The sequence below is a fragment of the Podarcis bocagei genome, assembly GCF_964188305.1.
Source record: "Podarcis bocagei genome assembly, chromosome: 2".
Classification (NCBI taxonomy): Eukaryota; Metazoa; Chordata; class Lepidosauria; order Squamata; family Lacertidae; genus Podarcis; species Podarcis bocagei.
The window spans coordinates 13,036,185-13,060,420 of record NC_138126.1 but is presented as its reverse complement, the minus strand read 5'-3'; the positions used below and the strand labels follow the sequence as shown (position 1 = coordinate 13,060,420).

The 24,236-nt window shown below is 48.4% G+C and overlaps 2 protein-coding genes across 3 annotated transcripts; one reads left to right on the top strand and one right to left on the bottom strand.

Annotated features, from left to right (window-relative positions):
- Nucleotides 1-1,404: 1,404 nt before the first annotated feature.
- On the top strand, nucleotides 1,405-14,113 carry LOC308581218 (zinc finger protein RFP-like). Its single transcript, XM_081183751.1, has 8 exons — nucleotides 1,405-1,868; nucleotides 6,317-6,412; nucleotides 7,173-7,403; nucleotides 8,749-8,771; nucleotides 9,537-9,655; nucleotides 10,466-10,498; nucleotides 11,773-11,802; nucleotides 13,535-14,113. The coding sequence occupies exons 1-8, from the start codon at nucleotides 1,443-1,445 to the stop codon at nucleotides 14,050-14,052; spliced, it is 1,476 nt and encodes a 491-aa protein (XP_081039877.1). The 5' UTR covers nucleotides 1,405-1,442; the 3' UTR covers nucleotides 14,053-14,113.
- Nucleotides 14,114-14,169: 56 nt separating this feature from the next.
- On the bottom strand, nucleotides 14,170-24,236 carry LOC308580467 (uncharacterized protein). 2 transcript variants are annotated; one of them, XM_081182152.1, is made up of 7 exons: nucleotides 23,600-24,236; nucleotides 21,952-22,780; nucleotides 20,391-20,514; nucleotides 19,677-19,759; nucleotides 18,231-18,357; nucleotides 17,119-17,199; nucleotides 14,170-15,389 (listed from the first exon to the last, which is right to left on the bottom strand). In XM_081182152.1, the coding sequence occupies exons 2-7, from the start codon at nucleotides 22,603-22,605 to the stop codon at nucleotides 14,185-14,187; spliced, it is 2,274 nt and encodes a 757-aa protein (XP_081038278.1). In that variant the 5' UTR covers nucleotides 22,606-22,780; nucleotides 23,600-24,236; the 3' UTR covers nucleotides 14,170-14,184. The 2 variants fall into 2 exon arrangements, with proteins under 2 accessions (XP_081038278.1, XP_081038279.1); XM_081182153.1 differs by lacking the exon at nucleotides 17,119-17,199.

Here is a 24,236-nt window from a genome sequence, read left to right as displayed (position 1 = left end):
GCAATGCTGAAAGCATCCTTTTCAATCTGAAGTTCTTTGCCACAATGCTAAAAATGGATTAAGTCAAAACCAGCAACCAGATTTTTAGGAGTTCTCGTCACAGAATCAAGTCCTGCTTGATAAATCAAAACTGCCTTCCATTTAGGGCAGAGGCAGATTTTCTCCAATTCAAAAATGACAAGGAAGCCTGTTATAGGAATTTTAAGGTCATAGATATAGATAAAATAAACATTAATAACTGTACAAGGCAAACACATACATAAGTATATAAACCACGTGTCTGAAATAGTGCAGGAGAACAATTCTGAAGCCATTTTGACTCCCAAATTGACCTCAAATGTTTCTCTGCAAGGAGGAAGGAAAATGGAAAACCTCCCCATTGTCTCTTTGCTCACAAATCCTATATTAAGGGTGTATCTGCGTATGAACAGGGTGAGCCTGTGACCTGGATTTGGGAACTGAATATATACCATCAAAAAGAATGGCCAGATTGACCAGTTAATGCAGCCAGTGACCATTATCAGGTATCCTGGCAGACAGGACTTCTGCTGTAGGCTGCCCCTTCAGTGATGTATGTATCATGCATTTGGGGGTGGACAATTTCAAAAGTCTATATAAGGGTTTGCATCATAGCTGTCAACTTACAGATTTGAAAATAAGGGACCAGCAGCCTCAAAAATAAGGGATCAGCAGCCAAAATAAGGGATCAACAATTACTTTTATAAAATACATATTTTGTTGCGTGCAAATGGCTTTAGATACCTATTAGGTCCATAAATTACCATATAGCATATATTCAACACAAAAAAGCACATAGAAAGGGCCCCATTACCTTCAGTAGCTTATTTAAGGGACATCATCAATAAGGGACAGCAGCGGGACACAGCGCTGGGATAAGGGACTGTCCCGCCAAATAAGGGACGCTTGACAGCTATGGTTTGCATACCAATGTTCTGGCTTCCTCCTCCCTCCTGTGTGGGGGTGGGGTGTTAGCACCCTGTTGCAACAGCTTTAATAAAGATCATGCTTACTAGCTGCTTTGCTTCTCAATATTCTCTGGCTGGCCTCTGTTATTTTCTCCTACCAATAGTGAACCTACATAAGGACTCTATACGGGCTCTAGGGTGCCCCATAAGGGAAAAGGAGCAGTTTTTTCCTATCACAAAGCCTATGCATGTAAATGTTACAATATGACTACCACAACCTACTAGGTGAGTGTGTTTGTGTGTAATCAAAAGCACGGGAAGCAATCCAGAAGCATTCCCTGCAACTTGAGAAAACATTCACTAAATACATAGACCTGGGGACATACTTTATGGTTTTGTGTTTTTTTTAAAGATCACGTGGTGACTGAGTTTCTGAGTCATTTCCAGGAAGGGAAACTCCTGGCAGCTGAAAACAGAGAAAACGAAACTTACCTGGGACTTTCGGGTGAGGGAGCCATGGCTGCTGCAGGGGGTCACATCCAGCGTCTCCGTGATGAAGCCACTTGCTCCATCTGCTTGGATTACTTCAAGGATCCAGTGACCATCCCAGAGTGTGGGCACAATTTCTGCCGATCCTGCCTGATTCAGTGCTGGGGGGAATCAGAGGCAGAGGCTTCCTGCCCTCAGTGCAGACAGAGAGTCCAGAGAAGGAGCCTCATCCCCAACCGGCAACTGGCTAATGTGGCAGAAATAGCGAAGAATCTCAGCCTTCAAGAGGGAAAGGAGGAAGGAGGGAAAGGAGGAGTCTGTGAGGATCACCAGGAGCCCCTGAAGCTCTTCTGCAAAGTCCACGAAGCCCCCATCTGCCTGGTGTGTGACAAATCAAAGGACCATGAAAATCACAAGGTGATTCCTCTGAAGGAGGCTTTCCAGGAATACAAGGTAGGAGATCCCTGGATCTTGAGGGGGAGAAATAGCTGTGGATTCTTCGTGGGAGGTTTTGTTTTTAATTCTCAGGTCCAAAGTAGGCGTGGCATTAATTGGTGGTGGTTTATTATGTAAAAAGCAGCCTGAGGGCTCCTGGGATGACTGGGAAGAGGGAGTTGAAGTCTTTCTCTCTGCCAGAAAGGGTTAACCTCATTCACATCCCGCAGCAGGTTGCTTTGTAAATATTTAGAACACCACAAATCTGCCAGGAGTTGTGGACTTTGTTCCCGTTGCCTGGGGGATCCCGGGCCACGTCAGAGCCTGGCCAGCCAATCCGGTGGCCGGGGCAGTTTAAACCGAGGAGCAGCCAGAGGACTTCCTCTTTGGCTCGCTTCCTTGATCACCCGCCCTCCCTCCATACTTGCAGGTTAGGCACTGGCCTTGCTATGGACTTCCCAACGAGGGGTGGCTGCGGGGTCTTGACACGCAAATGAAAATTGCACATACACAACTAAGTACATGTCTCCTTTGGCTAGCAGGATGCCTCCTCAATGCCCTGCAAAGCAGAGAGCAGCAAGGGATCAGTTGCGGGGAGGGGGGGGAGGAATTTCCCAGATGGCGCAGGATTCCCCCCCCCCATAGTATCTGTTGGAGGCAGATTTAGGAGTGGGGGTGGGTGGAAGTACCTACTGGTGGGGAGCATTCTTTTTCGGGGGGGGGGGGGCTGAGGAACTCCTCCCATCCCAAATGGCAAAGGACTCAATCATTCAGAGTAGCATCTGCAAAGACTAGGGGATCTCTTTGCCTTGTAGGCAAACTGGTAAGGGTCAAGTCCCACTGGCAGACAAGATAAGATGCGGTCCCTCACCAGTTTTTCGAAACATTTCATTATAATGGGTGTCAATGCCACAGGGCGAAAATCATTCAGACTGTCTATCTTTGATGTTTTTGGCAGGGGTATAATGGTAGCGGATTTCAGACAGGATGGAAAAGTGGCTTGGGCCAGAGACTGGTTAAAAATCTTTGTAAAGATTCCTGCCAGTTGGTCCGAACAATCTCTTAGCACCCTGCCAGCCACCCCATCCGGGCCCATAGCCTTCCTCGTGTTTACCTCCTTTAATATTCGCCTCACTTCTCCCTCTTCCACCCTGGCAGCATTTCCTGTAGGTAGTGACGCCAACAGCTCTGGCATCCCTGTTGGAGTCACTGTTGGTGTCACCTCAAATCGGGCAAAGAAGGTACAGTGGTGCCTCGCAAGACGAAATTAATTCGTTCTGCGAGTTTTGTCGTCTTGCGATTTTTTTCGTCTTGCGAAGCACGGTGTTGGGAAAGTTTTGGAAAAGCTTCAAAAATACCAAAGTCTTCAAAAACCTCAAAAAAGGCTACCACACCGCGTTCTATGAGTTGCTCCTCGAAGTCAAGTCACAACTGTATCAACGGTGTTAAGAAAAAGGAAACAAACTTGCAAGACGTTTCTGTCTTGCGAAGCAAGCCCATAGGGAAAATCGTCTTGCGAAGCAGCTCAAAAAACCCTTTCGTCTAGCGAGTTTTTTTTCTTGCGAGGCATTCGTCTTGCGAGGTACCACTGTATTCAACTCTCCCACCAAGGAAGCAGTACTCTCTACCACTGATGAATTCCTTGATTTATAACCAGTCAGATGTTGGACTCCCTGCCACATTTGTCTAGTATCATGATTTCTCAGGTGGTCCTCAATTTTTCTTCTGTACTCCGCTTTTGCTTTCCTGATATCCCTCTTCAAGTTCGCTCTTTCTATGCCATACAATACCCGGTCCCCAGTTCTGAAAGCAGAGTTTCTGGCCTTCAATAATCTCCTAACCTCTCCCGTCATCCAGGGCTTCCTATTCGGATACAACTTAACATACTTTTCCCTGGTGACATTTGCTGTGCAGAATCTAATATAGTCCAGGACCGTTGATGTATAAGTTTCTAGGTCTTGATGGTTGAGCATATTCCAGTCAGTCTCCTGGAAACAGTCCTGCAGTTGCTGAGAGGCTCCCTCAGGCCACACTGTAACCATCCGTGTTTGTATCTGGCCTTGTTTCCTGAGGGGTGTGTATACTGGTGTCAGAAGCGGGGGACACATGATCTGAACCACCGAGGTGCGCCAAGGTCTTGACCTCATATGCCCGTCTAATGTTTGTATACACCTTGTCAAGAGTATTTTCTCCCCTTGTTGCACACTGTCAGGGGTTCAGGAGCAGAGGCGAGGACAAGGGAGGAAACAGAGAGTGAAGGGGAGGAGTCCGAAGGAAAGATGAGCGATGACGACGACCCGAGATCTCCGAGTCTTTCCAGTGAATCGGAAGATTCACAGAAAGGAGCGCCAGTGACCAGAGCAAGGGGGGAGATTAGGGGGACACCCCAGGAAGAAGGGACAAAAGGGGGTTCAGAGAGCAGCAGTTGGAAATCGGGGCCAACGTCCCCAACAGAGCGCAGTGGGGAGGAAGGGCGCCAGGCATTGGGATCAGGCGGCTCGCCGCAGGGGGGAGGACATGAGTCAGGAGTGGCCACACCTCCATCGGAGAGAGAAGAAATGGTCAAACGGAAAGTGGAAGGTTGGGCGCGCACGCCAAGTTCAAATGCACAGGAAGGCGGCACAGTAAGCAGCCCGGAAAGGGAGCCAGGTCCTAAAGCCCGCCGCAAGGAGACAGAAGGGTCCGGGGGGTCAGCGTCAGAAGAGTCCCGGAAGGAAGAGACCACGGGGGGCAGAGGGACCCAGAGAAGAACGGTCAGGAGGAAAAGGTGGAGTAAGACTAGGGTATTTAGTTGGTGTACAGGAGGCGGGGACTCAGACGGAGCTTCGCCGGTCTAGCTTATAAGACGTAGAGTTGTGCGCTGCAGCTTGAAAATGGAAACTGTAAATCAATAAAGACTTTTATACAGTGAACGCTGGCTAGCGTGATCCTCTGTGAGCTCGGATCTGGAAGCAGCTCTGACACACACTCAATGTGCTGATGGGATTTTGGGAGTACTGCCCTCACATCTGTGTGATTGAAGTCCCCCGCGATAATGTGCACAGCCTCCGGGTATCTGCTCAATTTAGTATTGCTGTTTTCATGCATACTACTCATGGCCCTGCATAAGTAGCTGGTGCTATGTACACCGCTGTTAACACCACTGTTGTAAATTCCCGGGGAAGATAGAAAGGTCTGCATTTAATTGTCAGAAATTCCACATCCGGAGAACAATGCTAATAATGCTAATAATGCCACAAAATAGTAATGATAATGAAAGGAAGCTGCCCCTTTGAACTTGCGGAATGACCAGACAGCAATCTTCTGACCGAAGGAGCTACTTAGGTGGATTCTGGCTGCAGCAAGAACTTCTTTGCCCAGAAATGGAAGAAGTTCTTAAATCTCCCCTGGTGGCCCAAGCACACGTTTGCTCTGGCTACTGCAGAGAAAAGAACTGACCAGTAGCAGAAAACCACAATTGCCATCTGACCCAGTTAAGCGGCAGAGCAGTGGGGTCAAGAGGAAGGGTGGAAAAACCCTAGGCTTGCAGAAGAGGGGTTTGGAATGGGTGAAGTTTTGAGAAGCGCTGCTCTATCCCTGTCTCTCTAGCCTCTTGGGCTGACCTCATTATCTCTTTGATGCTAGACTGATACATCCCAGATTGGATCCTGTCTCACCCCTTCCTCCTCCTCCTCCTCCTCCTCTTCCTCCTCTTCCCACGTCTCCCTGGGACCTCAAGATGAGAAGTCAGGCTGGGACTTTCCTCGGAGGAGATAAAGGAGCAAGCATGGCTGCCTTTGCTCTTCTCCAGACTAGTTTGTTGCGCTAGAAAACTTTCCCATCCCAGTTCCGCAGTGGTTTTCAACAAGTTTGCTGTGGCACCTGGGCTGCCTTGAATGATGCTCAGGGGTGCTGCTGGCAACACTGGCCTCTGTCCCTCTTTCCTTCCCTCCCTCCTTGGATGTCCCAAAGGCTTGCACAGCTGTTTGGTGCAGCAGCCCTGGCTACAAGCTCCGCTGGCGAATGGTCCTCTGGGGCTGGCCAGGGGGTGTTGGCTGCCAGGAGCTGAGGCGGCCTCGGAGTAAGCAAGGAAACTGGTGAGGGGCCCTTGCTCTTGGGAATGGACAGACAGGCCCCTGTGGGGCAGTGTGAGAAGGCACCTCTCTTTGGGGCAGCTCAGAGACCCAGAGGAGGACTCCTAAGAAGAGAGGACAGAAGAGGAGGCTGAGAGAGCCCTCCACAAGGGAGGGTGTTTGAGAAAGGGTGAGGGGCTGCAAGCTCTGCAAGCAAGGGGGGACCTAACTGGGATCCCGAGCCCCACAGGGATACTGCAGAAAGAAGGTAGTTGGTCCAGGGAGTTATGCACCCTCTAGACTCCAGTAAACTACTTTGCTATTATAGCAAGGCCACCGAGCCCAAGAAGCCAGTGTAATATTCATCTCTCTGTGCGTCTCTTTCAAACATGAGTTTTTCCTTTTTCTTTTCAGGAAGAGATCTGTCGCCACCTGGAGATTCTGAGGAAAGAGAGAGAGGAAATTCTGGCCTATCAAGCAGCCTTGGACAAGGAAAGCAAAGACCTCCTTGTAAGTCTCTCTCTTATCACTAGGGAGGGAACAATCACTTGAAGAGTCGAGTCAGGACTGAGGAGGGATGGGGAAATCTGCCCATTTCAGCTTCTCCCCATTTCTCCTTTTTCCATATCAGTTTGTTTATTCATTTATTGTTCTGAAAATGAATCAAATGTTAGGGTAGCTACTTCCTTGTAGAAATATTTTGATATGTACTTTACCCTCATAAATACATTTTTGTGAACAAAATTGACCTGGCTGGGTCAACCTTGAACAATTCAGAGGTGTGGATTTCAAAGGATTGCTCTGTTTTCGTCTCCATAATTTTACAGCAATAGCAAATAAGGTAAATTCACTTTTGAATGCAGCTAATTTGAGTTTATTTCCCATTGTCATTTATTATATGAATAGCAGTGAAGGAGAAGCCTGAGGACTTGTGAGCTGAGAGGGTGGAAGTAGGTCAATTCAAATCCTGATTTACCATAAATATTACTAAAGAGTTGTCTTTCTAAATGTACATTTTTACATCCCACATATCCATGGCTAGAAAAAAAATGCTCCTTGCTTTAGGCTGTATCCCTCTGCAAAATAGAAGTCAACAGAAACAGCAATGGAGAGGGCCTCCCCTCAAAATAAAGGTTTACTTCTTTAGCCACTGAAGGTTTCATGTCTCTGAAAAATCAGAAGGGTCCTCCCTGTGGAATTCTCATAATTCTCTTCCTGATGTTTTGAAGGCTGAGCACCTTCCACACTCAGACCTCCTCTTTTCTTGCAGAAATTAACAGAAACGGAGAGGCTGAAGACCGTGGAGAAGTTCAGAGAACTGCGCCAGGTCCTGGAAGAACAAGAAAAACATCTGCTGACTCATGTGGAAGAGGTGGAGAAGGAGATTGCAGGGAGAAGGGATGAGCAGCAGGCCAGACTCACCTGGAAACTCTCCTCTCTTGAGAGGATCATCCAGGAGATGGAGGAGAAGAGTCAGCAGCCAGCGAGTGAACTCCTGCAGGTAAGATGGTGGCAGGAACAGCCCAAGGCTCCAGGAAAAGGCTGCCCCTTTCATGTATGCAAGGAGTGCAGGGGCTGAGATGATGGAGCCTCTAGTCAGGTTTACAATGGACAGGAAGACCCAAGAGACCTGGGATGCTTAACTCACCTGAATGCAGACTAGAGATTCGTCTGTGTTCTTGATGGAGCAGGAGCTGATCTTCTGCTCTTTGCTGATGCTTTGTCTCCGAACGCCTCTCAGCTGTGGGGGGTTTCATCTAGGATGCGTTCAGGCCTCCTTCCGACATGAGCCAGTCTCTTGACCAAGCTTCTCTTCCCGTTTCTTCCACAACTTCTGGGTTGATCCCCTTCCCCATGGATACAGATGGGCCCAAAATGGTGCTCAGTCACAGTGACCAAAGAGCCAGACAGAGGGACTCATCCAGACTGCTGCTTGTCCCAGCCCTTTCCTCCAGGAAAACCCACTGTTTACTGCTGAATTAGAGCAAACCTCAGCCAGGTTTTCTCTGGGTTGACGTTTGCTTTGATGTTGCACCAAGGAGCAGGTTTTTCCTGAGGGAAAGCGGCAGGGCAAAGGCAAAACCACTTGGACTTGTGTTTTCTGGGCATAGGAAAGGGAGAAGTGTGGGTGAGCCCAAAGAAACACTGAGCAGTTTTATTACCCCTTTGGAGGCATTTTATGCTGCAGGTGCTTTTTTAATTTCCAGGTGGAAAATAGAATTTGAAATTTGGAGACTTCTATGGAAGACAATTTGGGACAGTGCCCTGGTAGGATTATCCTGTAGGCTTACTTACGTCTGAATTGCACAATGCAAACTGGATTAAAGTTATTAAATTATGGAATTGTGGAGAACTTGAAATCGGAACAATTAATTATTTCAGATTGGAAATGTTATGTACTGAAGTTCTCACCCTGGGCCAGCAGGGGGATACTGTAGATAGTTATGCAAATGAAGGATCGAAAGTGACGTTCAGTGATTGGATAATTTGTATGCAAATGAAGGATCGAAAGTGACATTCAGTGATTGGATAGTTTTAGAAAATGGCAACAGTTACATTGTTCTGGAGCTCTATATAAGCAGGCTGACTGAGCTCCTCAGTTCAGTTCTGTTCCAGCTTACAAATAAAGAGCTGCTTGGAAGAATTGCTGTGTCGTCTGATATGTTCGCCCACAACTTAACAGGAAAAATAAAAGCGGTGAGAAACCAAAACTGGCTGATTCCGCCGTCCCTACCCAAAACCTTGGCATGTGCCAGGCAGACTGACATGTGAGGGCCAGGGTCTGAGGGGGTCTTCCTAGTGTGGCCTGTGGTGTGCAGTGAATTCCCTTCTCTTTTCCCCTCTAGGAAGTGAGAAGGACCTTGCAGAGGTAAGTGGATCTGGCTCATTTCCATTAGCATCACTCTTTGAAGCTGAGATGCAAGAACCTCAGACATGGCCCTCCAGGCCCTGCAGGGGGGAGACTGGAGGACTCACTCCCTGCAGCACCTCACAGGTAAAAGCAGGGCCCCCTCTTCGGAACTTGTGGCCCCCCAATTCTCCCTCCAAGGTTCAAGGTCACCTGCCTCCTCCCTCCCTCCCCACATCACTTCACAAAGGGATGGGGGCTCTTTTCTTTCTCTTGCACTTTCTGTTCATGGACTTTTTGGTAATTTCAAACATCTAAAAGAGAAAGTGCCAAAGATGCTTGGGAAGAGCTTAGGATGCAGCAACAGATTTCAATGTCCAAGTAGCATCTTGTCCAAGTAGCAGCCACCCAACTCTTGGCAGCTTTGGACATCTCTCACATCCTCTGGAGAAGCTCAGGGAGGGAGGGGTTGCAGGCATTACACCTCAGGGGTTTGGTTCTTAAGTCCTGGCACCTTCCCAGAAAGCTGTTAGGGGGCAGCATTGTTTGAAGCCATGGGAGCCCTCCGGTGGTGTCGCTTGGGGTTACATCTTGTCCCTTGTGCTGTTTAGCATCCTTACGAAGCCACCGACCAGGGATTGGAGGTGGGTGTCAAGAGATGAAGCTGAACCCTGAAAATTACCTGTTGCGAAATCAACTTCAACTTTGTTCATGTTATTGAAATCACCTGCAATAATTAGGGAGATGGGGCCACAATGGGGCCATTCACTATTTTCTTTTCACCAGGTATGAGAAAAGAGAGAGTCCAGAGAAGCCACTGACTTTCCCCCCAGAGCTGAGGAACAGGATCTTGGAATCCTGTGATTTAAATCACCTTGTGGAGGATAGAATGAATCTATGGGAAGGTAATGAAAAATGGCTGCCAGGATTTCACACTGGGAATTCTGTTACTTCTTCAGAACTGAACATGCCAGGCTCTTATTGCATGGAACTGAGTAACCCCAGGATACCTTCCTTCTTGGTGCTCCAGCCTTCATTTCCTGTTCTCCAGAATGGCCCATGTATATCGTGACGCTGGATCCTGTAAAGGAAGCCTGAACCAGAGTGTAGAGCAAAGTCAGGATTTTTTCCTTCCATGTGCTTCTGTTTACAGTTATACGGAACCTCCTTTTCCTTGTGGTTCCCTGTCTGCAGAATCTGGGGTTGTCCTTTTGGAGGTTCTCCTGCTCTGAATGGAGTCAAGGGGCATTAAGAAGCCCCCCGTTCCCCCTCTGCCTCCTGCTGAGGCTTGTTTCTCAGCCGTGGAGCCAAGGCCTGAGCCGCCTCCTCCTCAGACGTCCCCCTGCAGCTGCCATATCTAGGGCTTCAGCCTTCAAGATCTCCTGAGAGTTCCCCCCTTGAGAGAGGAAGCAAGAGCACATGAGCCCCAAAGGGCACAATTATGCTTGCTAACAATCTGAAATATTTGAAGAAGGTTTGTGAGGAAGGGTTTCCTTTTGCCTGAGAGCTCTGCCAGTCCTTCTACAGCAACCTTTGCTTCTACTTATGTTTCACAATTTTGGCTTTAATGATTCCCCCCACCATTCTCATTTAAAGCTTTAGTTATTTTCATAGCTTCTTCCTATGATTTTCTAGTTTTTGATTATTATTTGTACGATTTAATTAATATTTAATAATTGTACTTGAATTCACTTTATATCTTTTTGCTTCCTCAGATGCTGTGTTATTCAGAAAGCAGCTTCAGAAAGGTAAATTTACAGGGGAGGAACAATTTGACAGGAGGGATGGGGATTGATATTTCATGGGTGTTGAGCAGTCTGTTCTGCAGACTTTGGGACCCCCATCAATGGTGTAACTCTGGGTAACAGTCCTCTGTTTGGGTTCTTTGTCTGTCCCATGAATGAACTGGGAGGGAGGTTGAAGGCTTGGATTGGGGGCAGAGCTTGTCCCTGCGAAGAACCTGCACACCAGTCGTCTGTTCCTTTCCTGCCTATAGACTAGTAGCCTGGTTTCCTGGTTAATTTTATAGATTTTGCTTTCTTTCATAAAATGTATATACTGCTTTGTGGTAGGGAAAAAGCCTCAGAGCCTTACAGTATCTTTAAAAAGCCTTTAAGGAGGATCCTGCAGGGTCAGTCCAATGTCCATCTTGTTGAGTTCTCATGTATAAGGAATCTCCCTTGCATTTTGTTATCCCTCCACACAATCTGAGGATGCTATTTTGGAGTTTCTCTAGATTTACTTGGATTTCTCCCTCGTGAAGTGTGTTAAAAGGGGCACCCGCAAGCACCCAGTCCCTCCTCCACCTCCTGCCAGGCTGGTCTCCCAGCAGCAGAGCAAGGCATGAGCCGCCTCTTCCTCAGAGTTTCAACCTCACCAGCCATTTCTCGTGCTTAAGCCATCCCCATCTCCTCAGAGTTCCCACAGTTCTTTTGAGATGAGCCCCATTCCATGAGGGAGGACTTCCCATTGCAAGAGACCCTTGGAATTACAGGGTAAAACTCTGCCAATTCTTCCTCTGCAATTTGGTTTGTCAGCATACTTGGAAATTCCAGTTTCAACAGCTTTTCCCCACCAGTTTACTTGGGGCAGATGTTAAACCTTTCTTCATCCATCCAGTTCAGATCCCCATTTCATTTGTGGATTTTGAATGATTGTATTCCGCCATTTCCTAGTATGGTTTACCATTTCTCATATTCCCATGAAATCATGGATTAGCAGTGTTTGAAAGGATCCCAAAGATCATGTAGTCCAGTCCCCTGCAATGCAGGAATCACAGCTAGACACGTTAGTTGTTTTAATTCCTTTGCTTAGTGATATTACATTCTCAAGAATAGTCTTTTGGAGAATATTTAACATCACTACTTAGGCCTACAGCTGTCATCTTTGCATGATTTAATATTTTGCCTGAAATAAGGAAACAACTGATGCTATGTTATAGTTATGTTTTGTAAAAAATATTTTTGTTTTGTTTTTAACTATTGCATTGTAGCCTATTAAGCCTGTCTTTTTGCTTCCTCAGATGTTCAGTCATTCAGAAATCTTCAGAGAGGTAAATTTCACATGGAGACCCCAATTCTCAGGACGGGGCTAGTGTTTCATGGGGGTCAAGAGTCTCTTCTGTACAGCTTGACTCTGGCCCTGCTGTTTGTAGCACAAAGGCAGAGAGGGTGGACTTGAAGGTGCAGAAGGGGGAGAGAGAAATTGCCCAGAAGGATCGTATAAAAGAGGGAAGAGTTTCATTCCTGCCTAGAGTTGGGTTGCTTTTGCATGTGACCTTTTTCAGGATTGGTTGCCTCATGTCCTCTTTTTCTCAGACAGGTCCTCTACTTTCATGATTAAAATTTCTCTCCGGGGCGGATTTTTAAAATTTTAAAATTTGGCAAAATGTCTCAAGTTGTTTGGTTTGGTTTACAGTAACCCATGAAAAAAATTCTAGTGCATTAGATTCAGATCTAAGGCAGCCAGCTAAGCTAGCCTGGAGCAGAGAATCGCAACAGAGCAGCATCTTAAGCTGGCCACATCCTGTATAAAACCCTTTTGTTGTGGCTGAACTAAAAGGACGCTGGCTCAGCTACAAGATCTTGGAGAAGGAGTCCGGGAGGGCAAGAGTTAACACCCCCCCTGCCCTTAAGGAGAGTCCATATGTACATGTTTAACAGTTTAATAAATTGTTCTGTGCACACTTGCGTTCACAAAGATGGGAACATGAGCCCAAATATTTTCATGTGGCAAGCGAGGGAGCAATTTGTATTATTATTATTATTATTCTTTGGTTGTTGAAAGTTCAGAACATTGCTACTAGCAGTATATCACAGCTGTGAAAGCCTACATAGAGTAGGGGTATTTAAAATGAGTGTCGTCATAGCGATCCATGGTTAAGAGTAGAAGTTGGCAAATGTGTCCTCTTTTTTGTTCTTCAAAATATGGCAACTCTATACTTGCCTATCATGACTGCCTTAGCCCCTGACTGGTAACTTTTTGAGTTATTCCTCCTTTCCAGCAGGGAATTAGTCTTATGGTATATATTGAATTCAAAAGAGATGCATGGAATAAGCAGTCCTTTGTAAAATTGTGGGCACGAAGGCCCAGAATCAGTGGCGTAGCATGGGTTGTCAGCACCTGGGGCAAGGCAAGTAATTTGCGCCCCCTAACCCGTGGATTTGCGCCCCCTAACCCTACCCCCCAGATGTTGCGCCCGGTGTGGCCGGCCCCCCTGCACCCCCCACGCTACGCCACTGCCCAGAATGTGACCCCCGCAAAAGTGAGGGGACACCTATACAGTATGCGATTTTGTGTTGTATTTTTATGCTTTGAACCACCCTGACCTATGGATGAAGGGGTCCTCCTCCTCCAGCCCAACCCAGAGGTCCCCAAAGGCCATTTCCCACAGAGATTGTCAGAGGAAAGCAGCTTCTCTCCTCTCCTGCCTCCTCCAATTCTCCTCTCTTTCCCCTTAGATAACACAGAAGAGATGAGTAAAAGGTTTCCTGGGTGGTTTTTCCTCTTAGAAAATGCCTGGTTTGAGAGGAGGGCAGGCACAATACACATCGGATATAAGAAAGTGAAGGAAACTGATTTAAAAACCATCAAGGAATATATTTATTCTGATGAAAGTCTGCAAGGAGTCGTCTCAGTCTAGCATGTGACGCAAAGAAATCCTCTTGATCTGAAAGGGAATCTGGGGGTTTGGGGGTGTTTTTTATTTATTTATCAAGGTGTCCGTTTCTGTCTCTCAGCTGACTCTGCCTAATCTTCTCTTTCCCTCATCTTCTCCCCAACAGCAAATGTCACTCTGGATCCAGACACAGCCCATCCCAAACTCATCCTGTCCAAGGATGGGAAGAGCCTGAGATTGGGAGACAAACCTCAAGCCCTGCCTGATAATCCTGAGAGATTCAGTGACGGGCTTTGTGTGTTGGGAAGTCAGGAATTCACAACAGGCAGACATTTCTGGGAAGTCACTGTGGAAAGTGGGGAATTGTGGGCTTTGGGGGTCGCCAGGAAGTCTGTGAGGAGAAAGGGCAGCTTCTCCATATTCCCCAAGGAGGGGATCTGGGCTGTGCGGAAGTTGGGAGGGAAGTACTTTGCCTGCACCTCCCCTTATTACTCTCTTCTGTCTATGAGTGAGAAGCCCAGGAGGATCCGGGTGATTCTGGACTATGAAGGGGGACGTGTGTCTTTTTCTGACGCTGACTCAGGATCCGAACTCTACATGTTCTCAGGAGCCTCGTTCTCTGCAGAGACCCTCCTCCCTTTCTTTTGTCTGAGGGGAAATAAAACCGACCTCATTATCTCCTGAGGAGACTAAATCTGCCTTTCGGGCCCAGCAGGAGTTTCTCTCCAGACCAGAGTTTGGCTTCCCCACTGCAAATGAGGATGTAACCAACACTTCTCCCTCTTTTTTCTGTGGAATGTGGCATTTTCAAGAATATTAGCTGGACGTATTCCCTAAATGAATTATCTGGTGTCTGATGAATGCCTTCTTCTGAATGAAGCTTTTCCCACACTCAGGGCATTCATAAGGCTTCTCCTCCGCGTGGGTCCTTTGGTGTTTGATCAGCGTATCTCGCCGAGAAAAGTTCTTCCCGCACTCAGGGCATTCGTGAGGCTTCTCTCCTGTGTGAATCTTCTGGTGGTCAATCAACCTACAAGGATGATGGAAACTTTTCCCACACTCGGGGCATTCATAAGGCTTCTCCCCAGTGTGGGTTCTCTGGTGCTTGATCAGCGTATCCCGCCGGGAGAAGTTTTTCCCACACTCGGGACATTTGTGTGGTTTCTCCCCTGTGTGCGTCTTCTGGTGTTCAATTAAGTTGCACGGGTGGTTGAAGTTTCTCCCACAATCGGGGCACTCGTATGGCTTCTCCCCTGTGTGGGTCCTCCGGTGATTGAGTAAAGTATCTCTCCGGGAAAAGCTTTTCCCGCAGTCTGGGCATTCGTGAGGTTTCTCTCCCGTGTGTGTCTTCTGGTGCCTCTTCAAATGGAGTTGCCACCGGAAGCCTTTCCCGCACTGGGAGCATTGATACGGCCTCTCTCCGGTGTGGATTCGCAGGTGACTCACCAAATTGGTCCTCTGGCTGAAGCTCTTCCCACAGTGGGAGCACTTGTGCGGTTTCTCCTGGGTGTGGATCCGCCGATGCCGCATCAGAGTCGCTCTGTAACTGAACCCCTTCCTGCACTCGGGACACTCGTATGGTTTCTCTTCCATGAGGCCGCTCTGATGGCGCACCCAGATCTCTCGCTGGGGAAAGGGCTTCTTGGCCTCAGACCCTTCGCACAGTTCCTCTCCCATGTGCCTCCTCTGGTGTTCAGCCAGGGTGGATCCTCGCTGGAAGCTCTCCCCGCGCACGGGGCATTCGTAAGGACCGTCTTCTGCATTTAGCGTACCCAGACCCAAACTGTGCTGGTTGTTCCTCCCGTGATTTGAGGAGAAGGGCTTTTCCACTCCAAACTGTGTTGTGTTTTCGCTAATGGGAACTTCTGGGAGATTGCTGTATTCCTTTGTTTCCTGGTGTCCTTTAGACTCATGCTTTTGCTCTGCAATCTCAGCTAAACAAGGAACGTTCCCCTGGGACATTCCCTCTGGCACAGCTTCCCCTGGGTGGGAACTCTCCATCTTGATCTCTCTCCTTTTACCTGCAAGTGGTGGTGAAATGAAAAACATTTTTTAAAAAAATTATTGAAACTAGATGCCCAAGGGAAACCCATAACCAGGATCTGAGCAGAAGAGCCTTCTCCCATTCTAGAGTCTCCAGCAACCGGTATTCAGAAACGGCATTCTGTTAAAGCCCTCCAGGTTTAATATTAATAATGGTCAAGATGGTACCAAGCAATCATATCTTGGGAAGGAGCCCCATAACTCGGGTGCCACCATGTAAAAGGCTCTGTCTCCAGTGGCAAAGCACATGCATTGCATGCAGAAGCACATCCCATAGGACCACTGGTCCATCGGGGTCAGTATTTCCTCCACTGACTGGCAGTGGCTCTGCAGGGTCTTCAGGCAAGGGCATTGCTAGCCATACCTGGAGATGTACTGGCCAGGGATGATGGGAGTTGTAGTCTTAAATGGACAGAGGGCACCAGGTGGGCAAGGCTGGAAGGGGCTGATTCTATCTCAAACTCTTTGCCAGCAGGCTAAAAATGGATTAAGTTAAAATTAGCAAGCAGACTTTTAGGAGTTTTCTTCACGGAATCAAGTTGAGGAGACTAAATCAGAACTCCTGTGGATTTAGAGCAGCAGATTTCTTTTTTTCCAATTCAAAAATATCAAGGAAGCCTATGAATGAAAATGGTACCACAACATACTAGGCGTTTGTGTGTGTGTAAAAAGCTACTTTACAACTTCTGCCAACTATAATCAGAACCAAGCAAATATCCCAGATGTTGGATCCATAGTCCCTGCTACCCTTTAAAAAAAAATTAAGGGAGACCTGTTTTATTATCTGAATTACACCTTAGAATTCGCCCCTTTAACAAAACAGAACTTCAAATCCTTCATGGCTTCTTCATTGCTGAGTGACATGTGACTGATCACTAGAGCTCTCCTTATCCAGACTCCACAGCGACAGTCGCTGCTCTTTTAATCAGACATGGATTTAACATGCCCCAAACTTTTCTTCTTTTTTTGCAGAGAGAGGCAATACTAAGGATGACTGTCCTGTGAGCCCTAAACACCTCCTAGCCTAAGGTCTCCCAATGAATCTCACCTCTTCACAACTCCCTGATGACTCGGCCAAGTGAGCAAACATGGCTGTTTGTTCCACAAATAATTTTGGGGATGAACTTCTGCATTGTCAGGAAACTTAGGTGATCCACACTGAACAATGACAGTTATCAGGGGATCCTGATTAGCACTGTCTACTCCCGCCACAGATTCCTGAAGGGAGTCTCTCTAACTTTGGGTTATAAGTATGCAAAAAGAGCTCTGCTGGAACAGGCCAAAGGCCCACGGAGTCCAACGTGCTCTTCTTCCGGGGGCCGACAGCACCCTCCCCACTTGTGATTCTCAGCAATGGGCATTCAGAGGCATCTCCCGCCCCCCCCCCCTTGCACAGGTGAAAAACAGGGTCATCCTCCATGAACTTGTCCTAAGGCCAGCCAAATTTGTGGCTACAGTTATCTTTTGTGGCAGCAAATCCCACTGTTTAACAATGCAGCGTGTGAAGAAGTCCTTTCTCATGTCAATCCTGAATCTTTAAAGGTATTTTTTAGTCTGGGGGGGAGCAGTCAGGGCAGGCATTGGTTGTGGCCCTTGCCATAGCACAGTGGCCCCCGGTAGCTGCCGAAAAAAGTCAGGTGCCATTAGCATGCAGAGCTCTTCTCAAACTGCAAGCGTCACCCAGCAGATTTCACCAGCCTCCTTTACCTGGCTCTGGTTCCTGCAAGAACATCTTTTCTCCTTTTTCCAATTGAAAGGAAAGGTCCAGTTTGGGAATCAGAAGCCCCTCTTGGGATGGGAAGAGAGAGAGGGGGAGAGAGAGAGAGAGAGAGAGGGAGAGAGAGAGAATTATTATTATTTGCAGAATCTGGATCCAAGTAATATTCCTGGAATTTAGTCTATTCTGGACACTGGACACATTCCTTTTTGACATTTTCATCCCCCTTCTTAAAAAAAAAAAAAAAGCAAGAGATAAATATGAAAAGAACAACAGAAAATTAAACAGTTATATACTGCTGTGCTATAACTCGTATTTATTTCTTAGTTGATTGACATGCAGAACAGGGCTTATGAAGTAGGGATACTTATTTTGGTTTGTGGTTTTCAGTGAGTATAGACTTATGGACTAAGTTGTTGAATTTTTATCTCCTTATATAAGAATTAAAAAGAAAAATAAACAGATTGTTTTCATAAACAGTATCCCAGTAGAGTGCATTTAAATCATTCAGTACACACAGATGTACGTGCGTGGATACATACATTCACCCAAAGGACACATTTTTATTGTTTATGGGACACAACCTAGCCAAAATTAAGCATCTTTTAAATCCCACTAATTTCAAAGGGAAGGAACCTAAGCTGCACTCCCAAACTATGTTTATTGGGGGGGGGGTAGGATTCACTGAACACACAAGACTTGCCTCGGAGGAAACAGGAGATTCCACTGTACGGCACATGCTTGAATCGTAGCCAATGGGCCCTGGTAGAGTTGAGTATGAAAAGAAAGTGCTGCCGTCTCCCCAGTGGGGCTGACCCCTTGGAAACACGCTTAGGATTGCAGCCCGAGCTGTTTGTGGGGTTTGCTGCAATCCTCACCCCACTTACCTGGGAGTAAGCAGCCCCGGGACTTACTTCTGAGTAGACCTAGTTAGGGCTGAAGCCCTAGGCCAGCTGTGGGGAACCTTCGACCCTCAGATGTTGCTGAACTACAAATCCCATCATCCTAGGCCATTGGCCACGCTTGCTGGGGCTGATGGGAGATGTGGCTCAGCCCCACCTGGAGGACCATAGATTATCTCCTCTGAAACGCTATTCCTTACCCTGAGAGCCCACAATGCCGCAGTTCTCCTCTTTGACTTGCCAGAACATCGTCCTCTGGCCTGGCTGTGTCAGGGATGCCTCCTCCTTGCCGAAAGGCCCCTCCTTCTCCTTGGCGCTCGCTGGGCCCTGAAACAGCCAAACATCCCCCACTCAGGTTCTGCTCTTCCGGAAAATGCAATTTAAAGATGGACGCCCAAGATCCCACACACGCTCCCACTCCCGATTTCGCAATGCCAAGCCTGGTAAAATCAGAAGCCCCAGTCCCATCCATAAGCAGCTACTGAGAGGCAGTGTGGTGTAGTGGTTAGAGTTAGAGTGTGGGACCAGGACCTGGGAGGCCAGGGTTCAAATCCCCTCTTGGGCATGAAGTTCATTGGTGACCTTGAGCCAGTCATGGGCTCTCCGCCTAGCCCACCTCACAGGGTGGTTGTTCTGGGGATTATAAGAGGAAGGGGAGAACCTGGAGCTCCTTGGCATAAAAGTGGGATATAAAGCACTCCATTGTGGGCCCCATTTTATGGAACTCCCTTCCAGGTTGCGGTCAGACAGCCCCTTCTCCCTGTTGAACCTACTGAAGACATCATCACCATCATCACCATCATCCTAGCAGGCTTATTTTATATAAGCCAGTCACAGGCTCTGTCTAGCCTACCTAACAGGAAATTATTTTATACAGTGGTACCTCGCAAGACGAACGCCTCGCAAGACGGAAAACCCGCTAGACGAAAGGGTTTTCCGTTTTGGAGGCGCTTCGCAAGACGAATTTCCCTATGGGCTTGCTTCGCAAGACGACAGCCCATAGGGAAATATCCGGGACAGCGGGGAAGCGCAGCGCGTCTTCCCCACTGTCCTCGGACCTCCTGCCCCCGCCGCCCCGCTTTGGAACGCTGCTCCGAAGCCGGGCGGGGGGGGGGCGGGAACACCTTCTGAAGGCGGGCGGGGGGCGAAAGTCTTTGCTCCCCCCTGCCTGCCTGTCCCGGAGGGCTTTTGAAGGCAGGCGGGGGGAGCAAAGACTTTCGCCCCCCGCCCGCCTTCAGAAGAGGTCCAGGGACAGACTGTCCCCGGACCTGGTCTGAAGGCGGTTTCCCTAGGAACGCATTAATTGATTTTCAATGCATTCCTATGGGAAACCGTGCATCGCAAGACGAAAAACTCGCAAGACGAAGAGACTTGCGGAACGAATTAATTTCGTCTTGCGAGGCACCACTGTAATTTCCACTCTTTTTCATTGTACAGAATACTTTGTGCACTGCTTAGAGACAATGGCAATCAAGCGGTATAGAAACGGTTGAGACAAATTAAACGGGGCTGGGAAGTTGCTCAGTGATGTGGGAAATGCACTCTGTACATGCTCAGGTGCTCTCTGATCCTTAGCTGGGCGTTACATTCGCCCTGCTCAAGGCCTGCCGCTAACCTTGGCTTCCCTCAGGATAACCTTCACTTACCTCAGTCAGCCCAGCTTCGGCCACTTCCAGTCCCTCAGGAGGAAGCAAGGAACAGGGGTGAATTGGGAGCGTCGTTCCGTTGGCTGTGAGGGACAGAAGAGAGGAAGACGACGGGCTCAGGGACAGGGCACAAGCATTGCCTGAAGATCCCGCTCTCCATTCCTGAGACCTCCAGTTAAAAAGCAGCCAGGTAGCAGACGATGGCAAAAGTCCTCTGCTGCAAGACCCCCTGAGAGATGCCACCAGTCAAGACTGGGAGCTGGCCAGGTCCTTTGCGGACTTATTTTCTGGCTTCTGGGGTGCTTCAAGCAGGAGCAGATACACATCTTGGGTGGCATTCAATTAAACATACGCCAACTGGAGGTTTAGGACTAGCACAAGGAGACTTTGCCCCCTTCCTCCCCTTCCTGCCCACCCAGATCTGCTAGGGAAGGTCAGGGGGAAACCCAGAACAGATTTGGGGAGAGGAGAGGGGGAGGATGTTCCGCCACACAAGGAAGGCTCTTCAGAGTCTCAGGAAAGCAGGATTTCCATCCCATTCAAGTGCCAAGTTGACAGAAACAACGCACAGAGGGTGTCTGATCTGCAGTTAGGACATTCCCTCACCCTGGAGAATCTGCCAAAATCTTGAACCTGCTTACAGGTCCTCTGGAAGACCTCCTCCCAATGCCTGCAGGAGTTTTATCCAGTAAACATTTAAAAATAAAGCCTTACCCGGCAAAATCATGTCCTCATCGCATTTCAGTGCTGTGGTGTCCATGTAGCTTTGTCTCTGGGAGTTGTCTGGTGAAGCCTCATCTGTCTCAAGGGGCCTGGTGGCTGTCCCCTGAGACGGCATCTGAAACACAGGGAGGAAGTCAATGCTGCCTTAAGCCAAAGTCCCTCAGCTGCATCCTAATTTCCCTAGCAGAATGGCTTGTGCAAAAGACGGTACAGAAAGTCAAAATGCTTGTGGGGGCAAACAACCGCCAGCACTGATCACCCTGCTAGCGAAATTCCCACAGGCTGCCAGTCAGATCCTGGGCCAAGTTCAAGGTCCCATAACCCACAAAACCAGGTGATTTGAGAGAGGGGCTTATGCCTTACACACCACAAGATCCCTGCAGTCTGTGGGCGTGTCTCTCCTGCACACCCCAAAAATCTCAGAAGCCCTTTTGCACAGTGACTCTGAGCAGGGCCTTGAAAGTGGCTGCCCCTCTTCTCTGGAATATCAGTCCTGTCAAGATGTGAAAGGCGCCCACTCTCCGTACTTTCTGGAGACATTTTTGCTCCAACAGGCTGGAGAAATAGCTTTTTACCACAAGGGTCCACTTGGGATGGTTTTTAATGTGTTTGCTGTTCTTGTGATTTAAAACTGTTTTCAATTGCGTGTCAATTGCCTTGAAACGGTGGTTTAGTGAGGCAATTAACAAATCGATGGTAATAATAATGATGGTTCCCTTGGCAAACTCCTGCAGCCCACATACTTCCAGTGGCTCCCAAACTTTTGGGGGGCCATCGCCCCTTTCGGTTCTATAAATGCAACCCCTGCGCCCCCTACCCTACCCTATAAAAAGCATTATTCAGAACAGCGGTTTGTACAGCCCACTACGGAAGGTAACAGCATAATATAGTGGTACCTCGGGTTACACACACTTCAGGTTGCAGACGCTTCAGGTTACAGACTCCGCTAACCCAGAAATATTACCTCGGGTTAAGAACTTTGCTTCAGGATGAGAACAGAAATCGTGCTATAGCGGCACGGCGACAGCAGGAGGCCCCATTAGCTAAAGTGGTACCTCAGGTTAAGAACCATTTCAGGTTAAGAATGGACCTCCAGAACGAATTAAGCTCTTAACCTGAGGTACCACTGCAAAATCCAAAAAGTTCATTATTAATGGCACATTTATTCAGCATCCAGTTGAAACTATTTTAATTTAATTTAATTTAATTTAATGAGTGCAACTTGTTCCAGTGATGCCAGCTTTTCCAAGTCTGGTAGTCATTTCCATCGCCAGCTCCCCACTGCCCCCCCATGTAATGCCCCCTCCCCTTTCCCAGGGGGCAACACTGCCCACTTTGAGAAGCACTGCTTACAACACTAGCATGAGCACTTCAAATTAACCCCAGAAACAACCTGGCAGCCAATGCAGCTGTTTTAGGGGTTCTGTGAGTACCAGCGGCAACCCTACCCAGGGATCTGGCCGCTAGTGGTCTCCGAGGGCAGCCCCACGCACAGCACACGGCAACAACCCAATCTGGAAGTGCCTGGAGAAATTGGATTAAGCGCTCTGACCTGCCACTTCCACGTCTCAGCTTTCAGGAAATCCTCCGCCAGGGCCACGGCTTGGGCGCAGCTCCCTGGCCCCTCTTCCCTGACCCAGCCCTGCAGCTCGTGAGGAAGGATGGCCAGGAACTGCTCCAGGATCAGCAGGTCCACAATCTGCTCCTTGCTGCGTCTCTTCGGCTTCAGCCACCGGTGGCACAGCTCCCGCAGCTGCCTATAAACCCTCTGGGGGTCTCCGGCCTTCTGGTAGCAGAACTGCCTGAAGTCCCGGCGCTGCGCCTCCGTCCTCACAGCATCCTCCCGCAAGACAGCGGCCTTCACTTTCCCATAATCTTCCCTGTCAGCGGCTTCTAGTCTACCCAAAGCCTGTTCAGCCGAGCTGCTCAGTGCAGGCCGGAGCCGGCCCACCCATTCTCCTCTGGGCCATTGGCAGGCTTCGGCAATTTGCTCGAAAGAGGAGAGGAAAGCTCGGACGTTGTCCCGCTGTGTGTCTTTCAGAGGAAGTGGGTTGCCCCACGCCCTCAAGAACTCCTCAGGACGGTGCAACCCCTTCCGCTCTTCTTTGCCTGACCACTCCAGATTCCCCTTCACGCCTTCGGGTAGGTCCCCTCCTGCTTCCGGTCTCCCTTCTAGTTCTGGACTTGCAGGGTTTGGTTGCTCCATTTTCAGCTCCAGAGCAAGCAGAGGTGACCACCCAATTTTGGGGTGATCCCTGGTCTAAGCCGACCCTCTGATTTTGTAGACAGGATGGGCTCGGCTTGGGGATCACAGGCAGCTGTGTCCTCAGGGGCCGATCACAGCTCTGGGTGCCCTGATTTGCACGATGGGGAAGCTCTTCCTACAAGAAAAACGAAAAGTGATGCACACACAACTGCACCTTGCTACATGGCAAACTTATTTATTTATATTATATGGTGAGGATTGCTTGGATTCGAGATGAGTTAAGGAAGTTCAAATAATGACGTTTGTGTCTCCCTCATGCCTCCAGCATTAGTGTTATCAAAGCTAATAACGACAACCCCTTTTAAATGTTTTCGCGTGAGGGGTGGGGAGAGGGGAGGTATTGGTTTGGAGCGGGGTTCTAGTTTTTATCGTTTATTTTGTGCTACTATATCGTATTTTTATGTCATGAACCGCCCCGAGATCGGCAGATGAAGGGGGCCATACAATTTTTTAAATAATAATAATAATAATAGCAACAGAAGTAAAAAATAAAAATAATAGTGGCAACGGCTTGGATTCCCAGACAGAGGCAGATGTTGGCTGTTCAAATTTCAGCAGCACTCTTTGCGAGGCCAAAATTCAGCACACCCCCTGCGCCTCTGCGAGTCTATGACTCTATATGAGGCAGATTTCCACGTTCCCATAAAACGTGCGGCTTGCTCAAATCTGCCTGGGAGCAACATTTCTCCGATCTTTTGGATATTGTTCCTTTAAGGTCCCAGATTATCTGCCCTCCTTCCAAGGAAGGGGACCCCCATGCAGTCAGAGACCTGGACACCCCCCTTACTGGGTGTTTTTTGGGGGGGGGCTGCAGCTTTCTGCCACTCAGCCTCCTCTGATGTCTCCATTTCCTGGATCTCCATCTTTCTTTTGCACAAAGACCTTTTTTTGGAAGGAAAAATATATATCTTTTTTTTTTAAAAGACAGACTTACCTCTCCCGCAGCCATTCAGAAGCAAAAATCCCTGCAAGAAGAGGAAGCGGTCTTTCTTTGTGGGGGGGAGGGAATCCCCACTGACACCCCCACCCGCTTCTCACGTTTCTGCATTGCTCCCTAGAAGCCCAGATTTTAACCCTTTCGAGTGTTTCAGGGAAAACAAACCCCCCGGAAACAGCGGCCGCGCGAGGGGAGCAACCAAGGGTCCTGGGTCCTACCAGACTCCGCATTTCTCCCTCCACTCTGCCACCCTCTTACCACAATTTTTCCGGACACGGAGGGAAAAAGAAGCGATGGAGGAAATGTCCTCCTCCCCATCCCGCGGCTTCATATATTTGTGTCAGTCTGCTGCAAAAGGGCACAGGAGCAGAGGCAGGGGTGGAAGTTGGCAAACCCCTAGCACCATGTTTGCCAGGGTGAAGTCTTTTTCTGGTGGTTTTATCTGTCTTTTTTTTTTTTTAAAGTTTTTCTTGTTTTGTTTTTTTAAGGTGCCATTTGAGTCAAGCGCTGCAAAGGGCACAGGAGCAGAGGGGAAAGTTGGCAGCTCCTAGCGTCATGTTTGCTACAGAGAAAGCAGATTAGAGACTGTCGATGGCAGGGACAGAACTGCTCCTGGTTTGGTTTGGTTTTTAAT

Coding starts and splice junctions, on each gene's coding strand:
- LOC308581218 (XM_081183751.1), top strand. CDS start 1,443: ATGGCTGCTGCAGGGGGTCACATCCAGCGTCTCCGTGATGAAGCCACT. Junction 7,404..8,748: donor CAGCGAGTGAACTCCTGCAG/GTAAGATGGTGG, acceptor TTTCCCCTCTAG/GAAGTGAGAAGGACCTTGCA. Junction 11,803..13,534: donor ATTCAGAAATCTTCAGAGAG/GTAAATTTCACA, acceptor TCTCCCCAACAG/CAAATGTCACTCTGGATCCA.
- LOC308580467 (XM_081182152.1), bottom strand. CDS start 22,605: ATGGAGCAACCAAACCCTGCAAGTCCAGAACTAGAAGGGAGACCGGAA. Junction 18,358..19,676: donor CCGAAGCTGGGCTGACTGAG/GTAAGTGAAGGT, acceptor TGGCTGTTTCAG/GGCCCAGCGAGCGCCAAGGA. Junction 15,390..17,118: donor CTTGCAGGAACCAGAGCCAG/GTAAAGGAGGCT, acceptor CACCACTTGCAG/GTAAAAGGAGAGAGATCAAG.